This window comes from Euleptes europaea, chromosome 11, assembly GCF_029931775.1.
Source record: "Euleptes europaea isolate rEulEur1 chromosome 11, rEulEur1.hap1, whole genome shotgun sequence".
Lineage (NCBI taxonomy): Eukaryota > Metazoa > Chordata > Lepidosauria > Squamata > Sphaerodactylidae > Euleptes > Euleptes europaea.
The window spans coordinates 78,813,616-78,828,754 of record NC_079322.1 but is presented as its reverse complement, the minus strand read 5'-3'; the positions used below and the strand labels follow the sequence as shown (position 1 = coordinate 78,828,754).

The following is a 15,139-nucleotide window of genomic DNA, read 5'->3' as shown; positions in this document are numbered from 1 at the left end:
ACTGGCTTCTAGTCATAGTTGCAAACATGATGGTTAGCAAACCTTATTTGTTTGTTTGTTAGACTTCTATCCTGCCCCTCTCCAACTGGAGTCGGGCTCGAGGTGGCTCACATCCAGCTTAATAACAACAACAATTCAAGTTCAATTTAAAACAGTAGCATCATGTGTGTGTGTTAAGTGCCATCAAGTCGCTTCCGACTCATGGCGACCCTATGAATCAGTCCTTCAAAATGTCCTATCCTTGACAGCCTTGCTCAGGTCTTGCAAATTGAGGGCCGTGGCTTCCTTGATCGAATCAATCCATCTCTTGTTGGGTCTTCCTCTTTTCCTGCTGCCCTCAACTTTTCCTAGCATGCTTGTCTTTTCCAGTGACTCTTGTCTTCTCATAATGTGACCAAAATACTATAGCTTCAGTTTAGTCATTTTAGCTTCTAGGGTCAGTTCAGTAGCATCTTAATATATAATAAATTACCATTAAAATATCTGATAATTCAAAAATTATACATTATTGAAATCCATGAGGCGCCATTCAAGAAGTATTAATATCCACCCAGTCAGGAGAGGAAGACGGGGTGGGCAAAGATGGAGCAACGGATGAAACGGGCAATAGAACAGGGAGGCCAGCAATGATGCCCTCAGCTGTAGGCCTGGCAGGACATCTCCACCTTGAAGTCGCTGAGGATCTTCCAACGCAGACATCATCACAGTTCAGTCCAAAACTAAAAGGAAATGGGGAATGCTCACGGGGAGAGGGAAGAGGCAGGTGAGTCCGTAAACTCATGATGCTTACAGGACAATGATTAGCACATTACTTTTGCAGGACAATATTCAGCTCAAACCCAACCCCTTTCTGACTATATATTACTCTTCCTACACCCTTGACACTGAGAGACACTGTCCTTCAGTGTTACTCCTCTGAAGATGCCTGCCACAGTTGCTGGCGAAACGTCAGGAAAGAAAATTCCAAGACCACGGTTACACAGCCCGGATAACCTACAAGAACCAATCATGATGCTTAGTTCAGATGTGTGCGGTTTGCATCGAGGCTGTTGCCAGTTTTCCCCTCACAATGCGCTTTTTTGTTTTTAAATGTGTTTACTTGTAGAGCTGTGGGCAGAACTTGTGCATTCCTGTCTGTGTTGTCAGGTCAATCTGAGTTTTGCACCTAATTCTCAGAAGGATCGTGACTCGTGAAAGATTTATGCGTGTCTTAAGAGTTTCTGTTTGTTAGTTTTAATGTAAGCCCTGGTTCTGCCTCTAGTGGAGGTCATGCTCTGATGCCTTCTTGGTGTTGTCCATCAAGCCTCGAAACTTCAGAATGCAGCCTTCTCCCACCCTGCAACAGCAGAAGCTGCCTTTCCTACATGCATGTTTCTCCTCACACATTTCTGATGGGGTATTGACTTGTCCATAAAACAAAGTGAAAAGACACTTTGACCTCACTGGGCCAGTCTTTGAGTTGGCAGCCATGTCTGGTGTAGGAGGAATTCACTCAGGCATAGGGAAGTTAGAGCGGTTCCTCGGTGGAACAGGCTTCCTTGGGAGGTGGTAAGCTCTCCTTCCCTGGAGGTTTTTAAGCCGAGGCTAGATGGCCATCTGTCAGCAATGCTGATTCTATGACCTTGGGCAGTTCATGGGAGGGAGGGCATCTTGGCCAACTTCTAGGCATGGAGTGGGGGTCACTGGGGGTGTGGGGGGAGGTGGTTGTGAATGTCCTGCATTGTGCAGGGTGTTGGACTAGATGACCCTTGTGGTCCCTTCCAACTCTGTGATTCTATGAAGTGTGTGTGTGTGTGTGTGTATACATACAAGATCCTCCTCTCTCCCCCTGCACATTCCACATAGAAAAACAGCTCTGTGTGCCCGGGGGATATTGCCGTCCATATTCACAGGAACAAGTGGCACTTTGTGTTGCTCCTGGGACCTTGGCTGAACTCAGGGTGTAAAAACCGGTGATCCAGGGATTGCTTGTGGCAGCACAAACCAGCCCCAGGTTTGGCATGTCTCATGCCAACGGCACGGTCCATTACTGCAGTGGCTGAAATGCAGTGAGGTGCCGCTCGTTTCTATTATGGCTGCCGTAGTTTGGGGGGGAGCTTCCAGCCAAGCTCTGCTGATTTGAGGAATTTGGTAGATTTTTCATGTGTTTGTCCTACAGCTAAAAAAACTCAACAGCAGTGGTTATGTAGTAGGGTTGCCAGCTCCGGGTTGGGAAATATCTGGAGATTTTGGGGGTGGAGCCTGAGGAAGGTGGGGTTTGGAGAGGGGGAGGGACTTCAATGCCATAGAGTCCAGTTTTGCTCTTGTTCTGATTTTGTGCAGAGTTTAGGATCTGCAGCAGAATTGGGTCAAGGGAGCCGGTTCCTGATTTCCCATTCAGGAGTTTGAATTGTGGGTGAGCATGCACAGATGAGCCCTTGGGTGGGGCAAAATGGAAGTTGTAGAAGGGCCAGTGGAAGAGCTCAGGTGATCAGAGTTACCTCAGCAGTGGTCCAGCCAGCTCAGGCTGGTCCAACAGAAACTGAGCAGCAAGATGGTGACATTCCCTTGGTTTGAGATTGAGTGACCGGGGCAGGCGGTACTATGGGGAGGGCTCCAGGTCTCTAGATTATTATCTAGCAAATTTGAGTCGATTACCCCTCTCTGTGGGTGCGAGGGAGCTCTGTAGAAGAAGGAGGAGGGTGGTGGTGGTGGGTTTATATGCCAACTTTCTCTACCACTTAAGATAGATTCAAATCTTCCTTTCCCCCTCCGCACGACATCCTGTGAGGCAGGTGGGTCTGAGAGAGTTCAGAGAGAACTGTGACTGGCCCAAGGTCACCCAGCTGGCTTCATGTGTAGGAGTGGGGAAACAAATCCAGTTCACCAGATTAGCCTCCGCCGCTCATGTGGAGGAGTGGGGGATCCAACCCGGTTCTCCAGATCAGAGTCCACCGCTGTTAACCACCACACCATGCTGATTCTCATGGTGAATCTCTTTTGGGCAAGGACGGCAGGTGCTTTCTCCCATGCCAGACTCCCATTTATGTCAAAATAAGCCAGGTTAGGAATTCAGTCTGACGAAGAGAGAGACCACTTGGAACCCTGGGCTGCCACTCTTGCTTTGAAGAGCTGCCGCACACCCAGCGGTCTACGAAGCTCAGTTGCAATTCCTAGTAGAAGCTAAGATTTCTGCACACGGTCTTAAAGTCGAGGGGTGTTGATTTGAGAGGGGGGCTCTCCACCATTGCCAGATAAACATCATACATTCTTGACGCAAGCTATCAGATGTACAGCATCCCCCCCCCCCCATGAGTCAAGAGAAAAGAGCACTTGTCCTTGGGCGATGGACTCTCAGTATCGGCTCCGTTTGAATCCAGTAATTTAGAAGAAAAGCTACTGCCAGAGGAGTTGATGCTGCAGGTTTTGCTGGCAGGTGTTTGCCTTTCCTATAAAATAAGAAATCTGTTGACCTTCGGGACAATCCTTTGGAGGCACTGGACCCACTGAAGAAGGTGGGAAGAGGCAGAGGTCACTGAGCCATGAGTTTCTGTGGGCATGTTTCACCTACTGACTGTTCAGGAGAGGTATAATTGATCGCAGTCACAGGATGTAGAAGGGCACCGCATCCCCTCCTTTGTGGTTTATGTTTTCCAGCCCTCACAAGGAAAATAGCTCAGTGACTTCAGAAAGCAAGTCAGCATTTTTCCTTTTTCTCAGCTTCTGGAAGTTTCTCATCTGTGTCTTGCAGTTTTTTTCTTGTTTTCAGATGTATGCAGGCCTTTCCCTTTCCTTTATCTTTCTGCTTTTGTTTTTGGGAACCCAGAAAAACCTGCAGATGAAATAGGATGGTGCCCCAGCAACCCACTGTGTGCAAATCCTTTTCATGCTTTCTTGACTATGGGAATTGGCACATCCTTTTCTGAATCAGAGGGGCCTTCCTCGGAGTATGTGTGCCAAGGCACCACTGAGCAGAAACTCTTGCTTTTCTGGCACTGGGGCTGTGACTGAAGGTACACACCCCTTCGATAAGGATGGACACCCAAGAACGCACACAGCAGCTTGCTTGTGCCTTAAGAAATTAATCCTTAATTTCCTTTTCCCGGTGATCAGAGGACCAAAGTGTTGTTCTTCGTTATCTGATGCGTAATGGCTCTTAGTTTAGCTTCTAACAAAGATGAGCATGTCTGTCCAGTCCAGAAAAGGATCCTCAAGGGCGGGCCCATTGGGCCTCTGTAAACCTCTGTAAAATGATGCATGGTTTGGAGAGAGTGGACAGGGAGAAGCTTTTCTCCCTCTCCCATAATGCTAGAACACGGGGTCATCTGCTAAAGCTGGATGGTGAGAGATTCAAAACAATTAAAAGGAAGTATTTTTTCACACAACGCATACTTAAATTGTGGAACTCCCTGCCCCAAAATGTGGTGACTGCTACCAACTTGGAAGGCTTTTAGAGGGGAGTGGACATGTTCATGGAGGAAAGGGGTATTCATGGCTACTAGTTTAAAATGGATACTAGTCACGATGCACACCTATTCTCTCCAGGATCAGAGGCGCATGCCTATTATCTTAGGTTCTGTGGAACACAGGCAGGATGGTGCTGCTGCAGTCGTCTTGTTTGGGGGCTTCCTAGAGGCACCTGGTTGGCCACTGTGTGAACAGACTGCTGGACGATGGGCCTGGGTCTGATCCAGCAGGGCTTTTCTTATGTTCTTATGTAACCCGACCTGAACCATGTTGCCGTTTCTGGCTGCTGTCACCTTCCGGAGTTGGTTGGTAATGATCAGCAACGGACTGGTGTTAGTACTTCTGCCCTTGAAATAAGAGCTTTTGTGCTTGCTTTTAAGTCCAGGGTTTGTCAGAAGATATCCTAATGTGATGTCAGCTCCCAGGGGGAAAGCTGAAGTGGGTGGCATTTCAAATCACGTTTAACTGAGGTGTGAGTAGGAGTGTGGGCAGGTTTCAGTCAAGAATCAAGTAGTGATGGGTGAAGCTGGGGAAAAGGTCCTTCCATTGAAGAAAAGAGCAAGAGTCCAGTAGCACCTTCAAGACTAGAAAAAAAAATTCTGGCAGGGCATGAGCATTCACGAGCTCACGAGTTTGTGAATGTTTCTCAAGCAGCACATAGTAGGGGAGCGCGTCCCTAACGTGTCTGTGGATTCCTTTTCAGATTCTTAGCGTACCGCAATTTCATGATCGACACCTACCGCTTGAACCCTCAGGAGTACTTGACTAGCACTGCCTGCAGAAGGAACCTCACTGGGGATGTCTGTGCAGTGATGAGGTAAGCCCACTGGAGATGCTTCTGCAGTGCTGTAGTCGTCAGAGCTAGAGTTTGTCTTGCCTGACAAGAATGGGGGAACTGGGTGAGAGAATACTTAAAAGGTGGACCACATCAAAAATGTGCTCTCAGTGCACCTCTACAGAGAGGTGGATTCTGGTAGGCATGCACCCATTAACAGTATTTTGGACTGTCTTGTTTGGGGGGGAAGCATCACTTAGACAGCATGGGGAACGGAAGGCCCTTTCATCTCCTTGTGTCAGGCCCTTTCGTCTCCCTTCAGACCTGGCAACTTGTTAGCCATATTGAGTGGGGGACTTCTAATGCAAGATAAAGGTGGATGTGGCAGAGCCCTTGATGTGGTAGAGCCCTCCCCCTACTGTGTTACTTGTTGTGCAGTCTGGGTGATGAATAAAATGAACCTTAATAACTACACATAAAACCGGTGAAGCACAGATAACAGGCAACAGAGAGTTACAGGAGGACGTCTAAGAACAGAATCAAAAGGCGCGTTGCTAAACTTGTGCTTATACAAGAAGATTCCCCAACATTCCTGTTTGAGGAATGGGTCCAAGATTTAGCATCTTTGGCATGGCCTGGCAGGCTCTGTCTGTGATGAGAGTCTTAATACTGAGCTCCCAGCCTGGCTAACAGTAACCTAGATTTCTTCTGAAATCTGGGCAGTTCCCTGTTCAGCCCAGTCTGATTTGGGGGTGCAGGCTAAAAGTTTTTCCCCCAAGCCTGCTTCTCACCAGTCAGGCCAAGAGATGACAGGAGGCTCAAGGTGCCAAGCAGGAAAGTTAAAATTGACCTTCCTTGGCTCCTAACAGCCTGACTGAATGGCAAACTGAAGTAGATCATTGTAAACTTGTCTTTTACCCTTCCTGGGATGGATCATTGTTCATCTGCAGACGTGAATTATTTTAAAAAACTTTCTATTTCATTTAAATGTAGGGAAATGGGGCTTTCCTGATTTTGAGAAAAATCGGTTTCTTCCTCTTGCATGCAGAACAGGAGGATTTTGCGGGGCTGGTTTGCCAGCTTCCCTGTGTTTTCAAATGTCCCCCCTTGCTGCTCTGTCATTGCCACCGTTCCTCAGGCCTCCTTTCTTGTGCTGTTGCCTTCCAGAGTCCATGCCTTTCTGGAGCAGTGGGGGCTCATTAATTACCAAGTGGACCCGGAAAGTCGGCCCATGGCCATGGGCCCTCCTCCCACCCCTCATTTCAATGTGCTCGCTGACACCCCTTCTGGACTCATGCCGCTTCATCTTCGCGTGCCTCAGGTAAAGATCCCCAAGTCGTGTCTTGCCACAGCCCGGCCTGCACGTCTTCCTGTCTGAACGTTGAGTGCTTTTTCTTACGGTGAATTATTACAACACAGAGCTCCCAGCCCCACTTCGTCTTTGTGTGGTTGATTGTGTAAGAAGTCCCAGTAGCTCCAGTTGGTTCCATGTGGGACCACCTGGAAGCACTTGAGAAGAAATTTATCTCTCTGCACTTTGGGTGCTTGCACCATTCGTGGCTCCAGGCATGTGCAGCCCCATGTGGCAGCTGAGTGTAGAAGGGTCCCGTGTTCGATCCCTGGCATTTCCAGTTGGAAGGATCTTAAGTAGCAGGGCTAGGGAAGAATCCTGCCTGTGTCTCTGGAAAGCTGATATCGACCAGGATGGGCTGAACAAAATGGATCAGGCAGCCCTTGTATGTCGTTTCCAGTACATAAGTTGTTCATCCCATAAGATGCATGTTGAGATGTTATGAGTAAGGTTGGCCACCTCCAGGTGGGACCTGGGGGCTACCAGAATTACAACCAATCTCCAGACTACAGAGGTCAGTTCCCTTGGAGAAAATGGCTGCTTTGGAAGGTGGACTCTGTGGCATTGTACCCCGTTGAGGTCCCGCTGAGGTAGAAGAGGTTGTTTTTGTCACCTGGGATTGGGAGAAATGCTGCCCTAGAGTATTCCTAGCAAGCTTCCAGCATTCAGCATAATGATTTCAATGATTTGATAGGTTGTCATCATGTTTGTTTGTGATGCTTTCATAGCTTCTTTGCTCTTCTGGTCACTTTGCATTTCTTTACCTAGATCCCAGCTGCTCAGCAGATGTTGAATTTCCCTGAGAAAAACAAAGAAAAACCTACTGATCTGCAAAACTTTGGGCTTCGCACAGATATATACTCCAAGAAAACATTAGCAAAGGTAAGTGATTTGGTTTCCTTTCTCCCAGAAATTTTTTTTTTTTACATTTGAACAAGATTTTCTTGAGTGGAGGCTGATTCTCATGATGCGTTGAGAACTATTTAGACCCATTCTTTCTCCGAGGGTTGTGTCCTGTACACCATTTTGAGCGTCTGTGCATTCAAATTCTTAAGTCTTCCATATTTGGTTCAGAACAGCTGTTACTCAGGGCCTGGGTTGGTAGTAGCTGAAAAAGCTGAGTAAGGTGGAAAATAAATCCTTCAGAGATCTGTCTTTGGTATCTAGCACTGAGTATTGCAGCTGGGTTTTTTTTTAAACTTTTTTTTATTGTTTCTTTTTATACAAGTTTCAAGTATATATTTCTTAATCTACAGACATTGTTTGTATACCGTACTTTTCTCATTCCCTTCCGTCCCTCCCATCCCCCTCTCTATCCCCACGCCATCTCCTTATAATTTTTAGTCTCTTGATCTCAGCCACGGGCACAAAGTCTGGATCTTCCACCGAATGTCTTTTCTTCCTTCCGTTGATATCTACTCTAAGTAGGTCTTCCATCTATCCGTGATTTCCCTGTTCTTGTCTTCCCATGAAGTCTTCTGGCATATCATCTCGACGATATCCGACTGTATAAATTCAAACAGATAGTTGTGCCAGATTTCTATAGTCCATTTACTTTTATCCTTCCAACCCAGAGCTATTACTGCTTTGCTTGCTAATAACATAGCCTTGAATATGGCCTGATCCCTCTTGTTTACCCCTGAGTTCCCTGTTGTGCTCATTAACATTAGTTTAAAATCTATGGTTAAGGATACTTTACATGTTCTCCTTATAATTTTTAGTATTTGTGTCCAAAAGTCCCTAACCTCTGGGCATTCCCACCACATGTGGGAGAACCATCCCTTAGATTGTCTACAGTGCCAACACATGGGGCTTAGTCCTGGGAACATATTCGCTAATTGCGCTGGTGTTTTGTACCATTTTGTAAAAAATTTATGTTCCAGTTCATTGAATTTAATCACTTTAATTTCCTCTAGACCTTTCATAATTTTACCTGCTGTGTTTTCTGATATCTGACCTTCCTCACACCAAGTTTTTTGAAAATATGATATTGTCTTGTCTTTATTTGATAACTTTTTCCTGCCAATCCTTGTTTTGATTTTTGCATTTCTTTATATATTTCTTCCATTGGTTTCTCTGACCATATTTCCCCTTTTTCATTAAACATTTTAACCCTTCTATATAGGCCTGTTGTTTTTAGCCAATGTTGTTTGCCTACCTCTTCTACTATCTCCTGTAAAGCTTTTAGGGTTCCTCCTCTGTACATATCTCCCAATCTATAATATCCTTTTGACCTTAGGGTTTCCCACCATTTACTTTCTCTCATTTCAGTGTGTATAGTCTCTAGCGGGGCCCATCTTAAAGTCCTTCCTAGCCATAAAGGTTGCCATTTATTCCATACCTCTAATGCTGTGCATCTGGGTCCTATAGTTAATTTTGAATCTTTACTTAAGACTTTTGAGAAAATGCCAAATCTTCCTATGTCACTGTTAATTTTATTTTCAAATCTAACCCATTTCTGGTCACTTTCTTCTCCTATCTCTAATAATGACTTTATTTGAAATGCGGCGTAGCAGCTATTCAGATCCGGGGCTCCCCAACCCAGTTCTGATCTAAGGCTATATACTAACCTTTTTTGAATTCTACATTTTTTGCTATCGAATATCCACCCTCTTATCATTCTATTCCAGTGTTCTATTTTTTTGGTACTAATTCCTAGTGGTATCGTCTGAAATAAATACGTTAACTTAGGCACCCAGAACATTTTAGTACTTCTAATTCTAGAGGAGATTCCTAAAGTTTTATTTCTCCATCTTTTCATATCCTCCTCTATCTTTCTCCATACATTATTATAATTGACCTCTGCTATTCTATTAATATTCTTTTGTAATATTATACCTAAGTATTTAAATTTTTTAGCTCCCAATCCTATATTTGTAATTTTATTAATCTCTTTTTTTTCGTTCCTATTCACATTGACATATATAATTTCTGATTTAGCCATATTGACTCTTAATCCTGAACACCTTTCAAAGTCTTCTAATATAATCTTTATTTCTTTTATTCCTTCTTTAGAGTTTGTCATAATAACCATGATATCATCAGCAAATAAATTAATTTTCATTTCTTCTTCCTTAGTCTTATAGCCTTCTATTATTGCGCTATTTCTTATCCTTTCTCCTAGTTGTTCTATCGCTATGATAAATAGGAGTGGCGAAAGCGGGCATCCCTGACGAACTCCTCTCTGGATCTGAAAGACTTTTGAATGATCATTGTTAACCTTAACCACAGCTGTACCATCCCTATATAACTCTTGTATTGCATTTAGATAATGATTCCCTATTCCGTTTTTGCTCAAAACCTTCCACAGGTATTCTTGGGACAGAGTGTCAAAGGCTTTGAATACATCTAGTTTTAAGAGGGCCAATTTTTTTTGTTGGCCATGTTGCAGGACATTAATTATATTTCTGATAGGATGCAGCTGGTTTTAAGGCTTGGAATGATTATTTTATACGAGAGCTCAGTATTTCGGAAATGCCTGCCAAGGACTCTGGGACGTTGTTTGTCACCATTTTAAATATTCCTTCTGACTGCTGTATTTTGGACCAGTAGGATGAGCAGCTGGCCATGTTGGTTCGCCTTCTCCCCACCACCATGCCGTCACTCAGTGACTTTATCCAGATTCTGTCTGGGCCCCTATGCTGCACTCATTGGGGGTGGGGGCAACATGCTCATCGCCACTTGGTTAGAGATGGTGAGATCCTGGTTCATCCGTGTCCCTTGCTCTTCTGGCTCTATTGATTCATTAGCGCATGCCCTCTTGGAATGCCGCTTTTATGAGGAACTTCGATTACATTATATCTCTCCCCTTTTAACATATAAATCTAATGCCTCTATCTCTGACATAATGCCTTTTAAGTGACAGGGATCCCAAGGCTACATTGTCAGTGGCAAGATTTATTTCAGTCCTTATATCCCTCAAACATTAGATTTATGCTGCTCAAGATCAATGGATCAAGGAGCTTCTAAGAGATAAAAGGAAAGGTTCATCTGTGTTGAGTACATCAAGGCCACCTTGCATCATGCGCCATTTTGCTAGAGGTTCCTTTCGTGTCCTTCCTGGCCTTCGATGCTGTGACCTCTCCTTGGAGCTGCTGTGTGCTGTTGGGTCCCAAGTGTCAGTCTTCTGGCAGTATCTTATTCTTTGGGTTGTCTGAACCGAAATGCATCTGTATGCAGCAGTTGCCTGTACCGGCTTCTTATCTTGGAACTCCAGTCAACTTGCATGCTAAGTAAGTCTGGATTCCCACCAGAGGTCCCTGCCTCTGCTCCAGTCAAGACAGTCCAAAATATTGTGCTGCCCCCAACAGCTGCACGCTCATAAGAACATAAGCAGAGTCCTGCTGGATCAGACCAGTGAGGGTCAATCCAGTCCAGCATCCTGCCTCATGCAGCAGCCAATCAGTTCCTCTGGAGGTCCAGCAACAGGGCACAGAGGCCAAAACCTTCCCCTGATGCTGCCTCCTAGCACTGGGATTCATAGGTTGACTGCCTCTGAACGTGGAGGTTCTCCTTAGTCACCATGGCTAGTAGCCTCTCCTCCATGAATCTATCTAATCCCCTTTTGAAGTCGTCTATGCCTGTGGCCATCAATACATCCTCTCAGTGGCACTGGGATCTGGGGGTGTGCAGCTTCATTCTGAAGGACCGTCTCCTTCCCTGTGTCCCTGTGCGCTGACTACAATCATCAGGCAGCCACCTGCCGGCTCTCCCACCATTTAGGGTGGCCCGTCTGTCATCAATCAGAGTTGGGGCCTTCTCCATCGTGGCTCCAGTTCTGTGGCATGGGCTCTCTGAAGTGGTGAGGGGGGCACTCCTTGGAGATCTTCATGAGGCACTGCAAGGGCTGCCTGTTTGCCTGGGCTTTAGAGGGGGTTTGAATGGCAGGCATCTTTTAAGGGGGGGTGGAGGAGAGATCTGGGGTTTGTCATTTTATTTTGGTTTTAGCTGGAAATGTTTTTAACTATTAATGTAAGCCACCTTGAACTATGAGGAAAGGTAGGATATAAATGTTGTAATAAATAAATTTTAAAAGTAGATTCTTTTGAAATGTGGTGTTGGAGGAGAGTGTTACAGATACCGTGGACGGCCAAAAAAACAAATCAGTGGGTTCTAGATCAAATCAAACCTGAACTGACCCTAGAAGCTAAATTGACTAAACTGAGGCTATCGTATTTTGGTCACATTATGAAAAGGCAAGAGTCACTGGAGAAGACAATCATGATAGGAAAAGTTGAGGGCAGCAGGAAAAGATGAAGACCCAACAAGAGATGGATCTACTCTATAAAGGAAGCCACGGCCCTCAATTTGCAAGACCTGAGCAAGACTGTCAAAGATAGGACATTTCGGAGGACATTGATTCATAGGGTCGCCGTGAGTCGGAAGCGACTTGACGGCACTTAACACACACACAATAAATAAATAAAATGGTGTCACTTTGGCTGCTGTGCTCGGCTTCAGGTCAGAGATCGGTGAAGCGCACACCTGGAGACCAGAGCCCCCTAACTCAGCTGTGCTCTGGGGTAGAGAAGTATATGGCCTCCTTTTTCCTTCCACAGAGCAAGAGCGCCAGCGCTGGGCGAGAATGGACAGAGCAGGAGACTCTGCTGCTGCTCGAGGTAAGAAATGGGCACGGCGAAAGATTGGGACCTGTGGCGGAGGGGGAGAGGCTGCTGTGCAGAAACCAAAATGCCATCTAGTTCGTGACATTGGTTGGGCCAGAGCGGCCGTGGAAGGTATAGCCCTTTGGGGAGCGTCTGTGGTTTGCAGCTGGTGGCATCAGCGCTTCCAAATAAATGAGCTCTTTCTAATGGGGTGTCGTTTCCAGAGTGACGCCGTTCGCACCTGCAGCATTCTAGACGCTGCTATTTATGGCACAATATGCAAATATCCACACCTGCCCTGCAAAACAGGTGGCAGGGCGAACAGACTTGCTGATATGGTACTACTCTAGGAAAGGAAGTTGTGCTCGCCACGTGACCCTTTGTGAGCTTCTGACAATGCTCACAGCCTTTCAATATTGCCAGAAGCTGTTAGAGGACACCGCAATTGTCAGCACTGTGAAGCTTCGCTATTGCAGACTGAATGAGGCATCAAATGGCAGCCTGGTGTAGTGTTTAAGAGCGGTGGACTCTAATCTGGAGAACTGGGCTTGATTCCCCACTACTCCACATGAGCAGAGGACTCCACTCCTTCACATGAAGCCAGCTGGGTGACCTTAGGCTAGTCACAATTCTCTTAGAGCTCTCTCAGCCTCACCTACTTCACAAGGTGCCTGTTGTGGGGAAGGGAAGGCGATTCTAAGCCGGTTTGATTCTCCTTAAAAGGTAGAGAAAATCAGCATATAAAAACCCAACTCTTCCTCTTCTCTTCTTTAATTGTACAGTCACAGGATTTTCTGCTTCATTGTAGGGAAGCAGGTATCAGTCCCCCCTGCCCCAATCTGTTCACCTGGGCTCACTGCTGTTGGCAATGCTGGCCTGGATGTCCACTGGCACCCCCAGATCCCCTTCCCTAAAAGCAGAGAATTGCAGAGCCTTGTGTTGCAGTCAGCTTTGGAGCAGGTAGAAGCAACAACACACAAACCAGGTGATGATGATTTTATCATTACGGCAATAGCCAGGTGTCTGCATATACTAGAGGAATCAGGGAGGGGGTCGAGTCTAAGTTGACCTCAAATAATGACTTGATACTGAGCCAAGGCAGAATTTGCGGACCCCGATAGATTGACACGGAAAGCCTAGTGTGCAACTGTTGCTATTTGGCCACAGAATTGTTTTTGATGTTCCCTTGCAGGCTTGAGGCTAAACCTAAAAGAACAGGTGCGCAACGGCAGTTCATGAGTTCAGTGACGATGAGTGAACTCTAATGAGTGTGTTGTTTCCAGAAATCTGTGTTTGTTGTGGTCTGGCAAATGAGGCCAGAGGTTTGTCCAGGGCTACTTATATGTATTTATTTAGCCATTTCCACTTATTAACAGGTGCATCTGTACAACTCATTGGCTTTCAGACAATAGTTAGTTATGTGAAATGTAAAATCATATAAAATAGAGTTTAAGAATAAAATACAAAGCTAAACCCCCAAGCTGAACAGCCATATAGTCTCCAAAATTGCACTAATTGACAAATTAACAACAAAGCTGAAATTATAAGCTGTTCCCAACTGGTACAGAAGGCTAGTTCTGAGTAATAATCCAGAGTAATAATCAACCTGGGTTAAAAGAAGTGTCTACAGATACGTATTTAGCTACTGTCGGGGTGACATCTGTCATTACCTGACAGAAGGATAAGCAGATGGCCGTCTCTGGAATGTCTGGGGAAGGACACTGAAAGAGGAGTAAGCAGAGATGCTCCCAATTCTGTGTTCCGCCCACAAAAGAAGGCAAAACGTTGAATAGCTTCCAGAGTACGAGAAGGGGCAGGTCTGGCTGCAGTCCGAGCGGCTTCGATGTCCTCGTCTGCCTTTGAACTCGACAGACGTACCTCAGGCTGATGTGGATGATTATCCACACAGGGATGTCATGTCTAGAATAATGATATTTAATGTACCTGGCAGGGTCTCCTTGTCCCTGTGTTCATGCTGATTGGGTAATTTACATCAGTGCTGTATGTTATACTTTTAATGCTGCTAATGGTGTGACCAGCACAGAGCAATGTTTATTTCCAGGAAGATGCAAGGATGTGCTTTATTAGCAGCCTAGAGGGTTTGAGTTGATGTTAGACTTCCACAGTTGACAGGAGTCGTGGATGGGGTGGGTGCTATGCAAAATGACAAGAAGGCTGCTGAGCTGCTAATTCACATAAACACCATTCTGCTTCTTCATCTGACAAGGAGGGAGCCCCGGGTCTCTGCTAGAGTTCAGAGCTGTTATACATGACTGACTTTTCCCTTTTAGTTGTGTCCGGAAACATCCTTTGTTTGTGTTCCAACCTTCCCTATATAAAGCAAGTTCTTCAGAAGTCCGCAAAGTTCTTTTCAGTCACTATATATGCCACAGAGCTTAAATAGGTTTCTTTGTGTCTTTCCTGCCTTTGGTTTGAATGGCATGAAACAGAATTATCCTCTGCCCCAAGCTAATCAGTTGCTTCTTAGCAGACAATTTCAGAGGGCAGCTGTGTTGGGCTGTAGTAGAACACCTAGATTCAAGTCCAGTAGCACTTAGGGACCCACAAGATTTTTAGGCTATTGAGAGGTATCTGATAAAGGGAGCGTTGACTCTCAAAAGCTCATACAAAATTATGTTATTCAAAATATTTGTGTTCAGCCTTTGTACTTGAGCCAGGTCCCCAAGGCAGCTTGTGTGATTAAAAGCAATCTTAAAATATAAACACAAAAAATTAAGAACTAACATGCAAAAAAGAAAAAGAGCAAGCAGGCAAGTCAGACGCTGTCAGAGGAGCACAGTGGAAAAGCCAACAACAGGTGAGGCTGAGAGAGCGCCGGGAGAGAGAGTTTGAAGGCGGGTGATGGAGAACCAGGCTTAAGGGGACATTTCCACCATCCTAGCGGTCGTTTGGAGGCAGGGGAGAGAATGAATGAGCGCACGGACAGCGCCCACAGGAGCCTTT

General features: G+C 45.6%; 1 protein-coding gene across 1 annotated transcript in view; it reads left to right on the top strand.

Annotated features, from left to right (window-relative positions):
- SMARCC1 (SWI/SNF related, matrix associated, actin dependent regulator of chromatin subfamily c member 1) overlaps positions 1–15,139 on the top strand; it is a 92,507-nt gene that overhangs the window by 51,026 nt on the left and 26,342 nt on the right. Inside the window, exons 17-20 of the mRNA XM_056857170.1 lie at positions 5,150–5,263; positions 6,389–6,542; positions 7,341–7,454; positions 12,131–12,190. Of these exons, the coding sequence (XP_056713148.1) occupies positions 5,150–5,263; positions 6,389–6,542; positions 7,341–7,454; positions 12,131–12,190 (442 nt within the window). The remainder of the gene's footprint in view (positions 1–5,149; positions 5,264–6,388; positions 6,543–7,340; positions 7,455–12,130; positions 12,191–15,139) is intronic.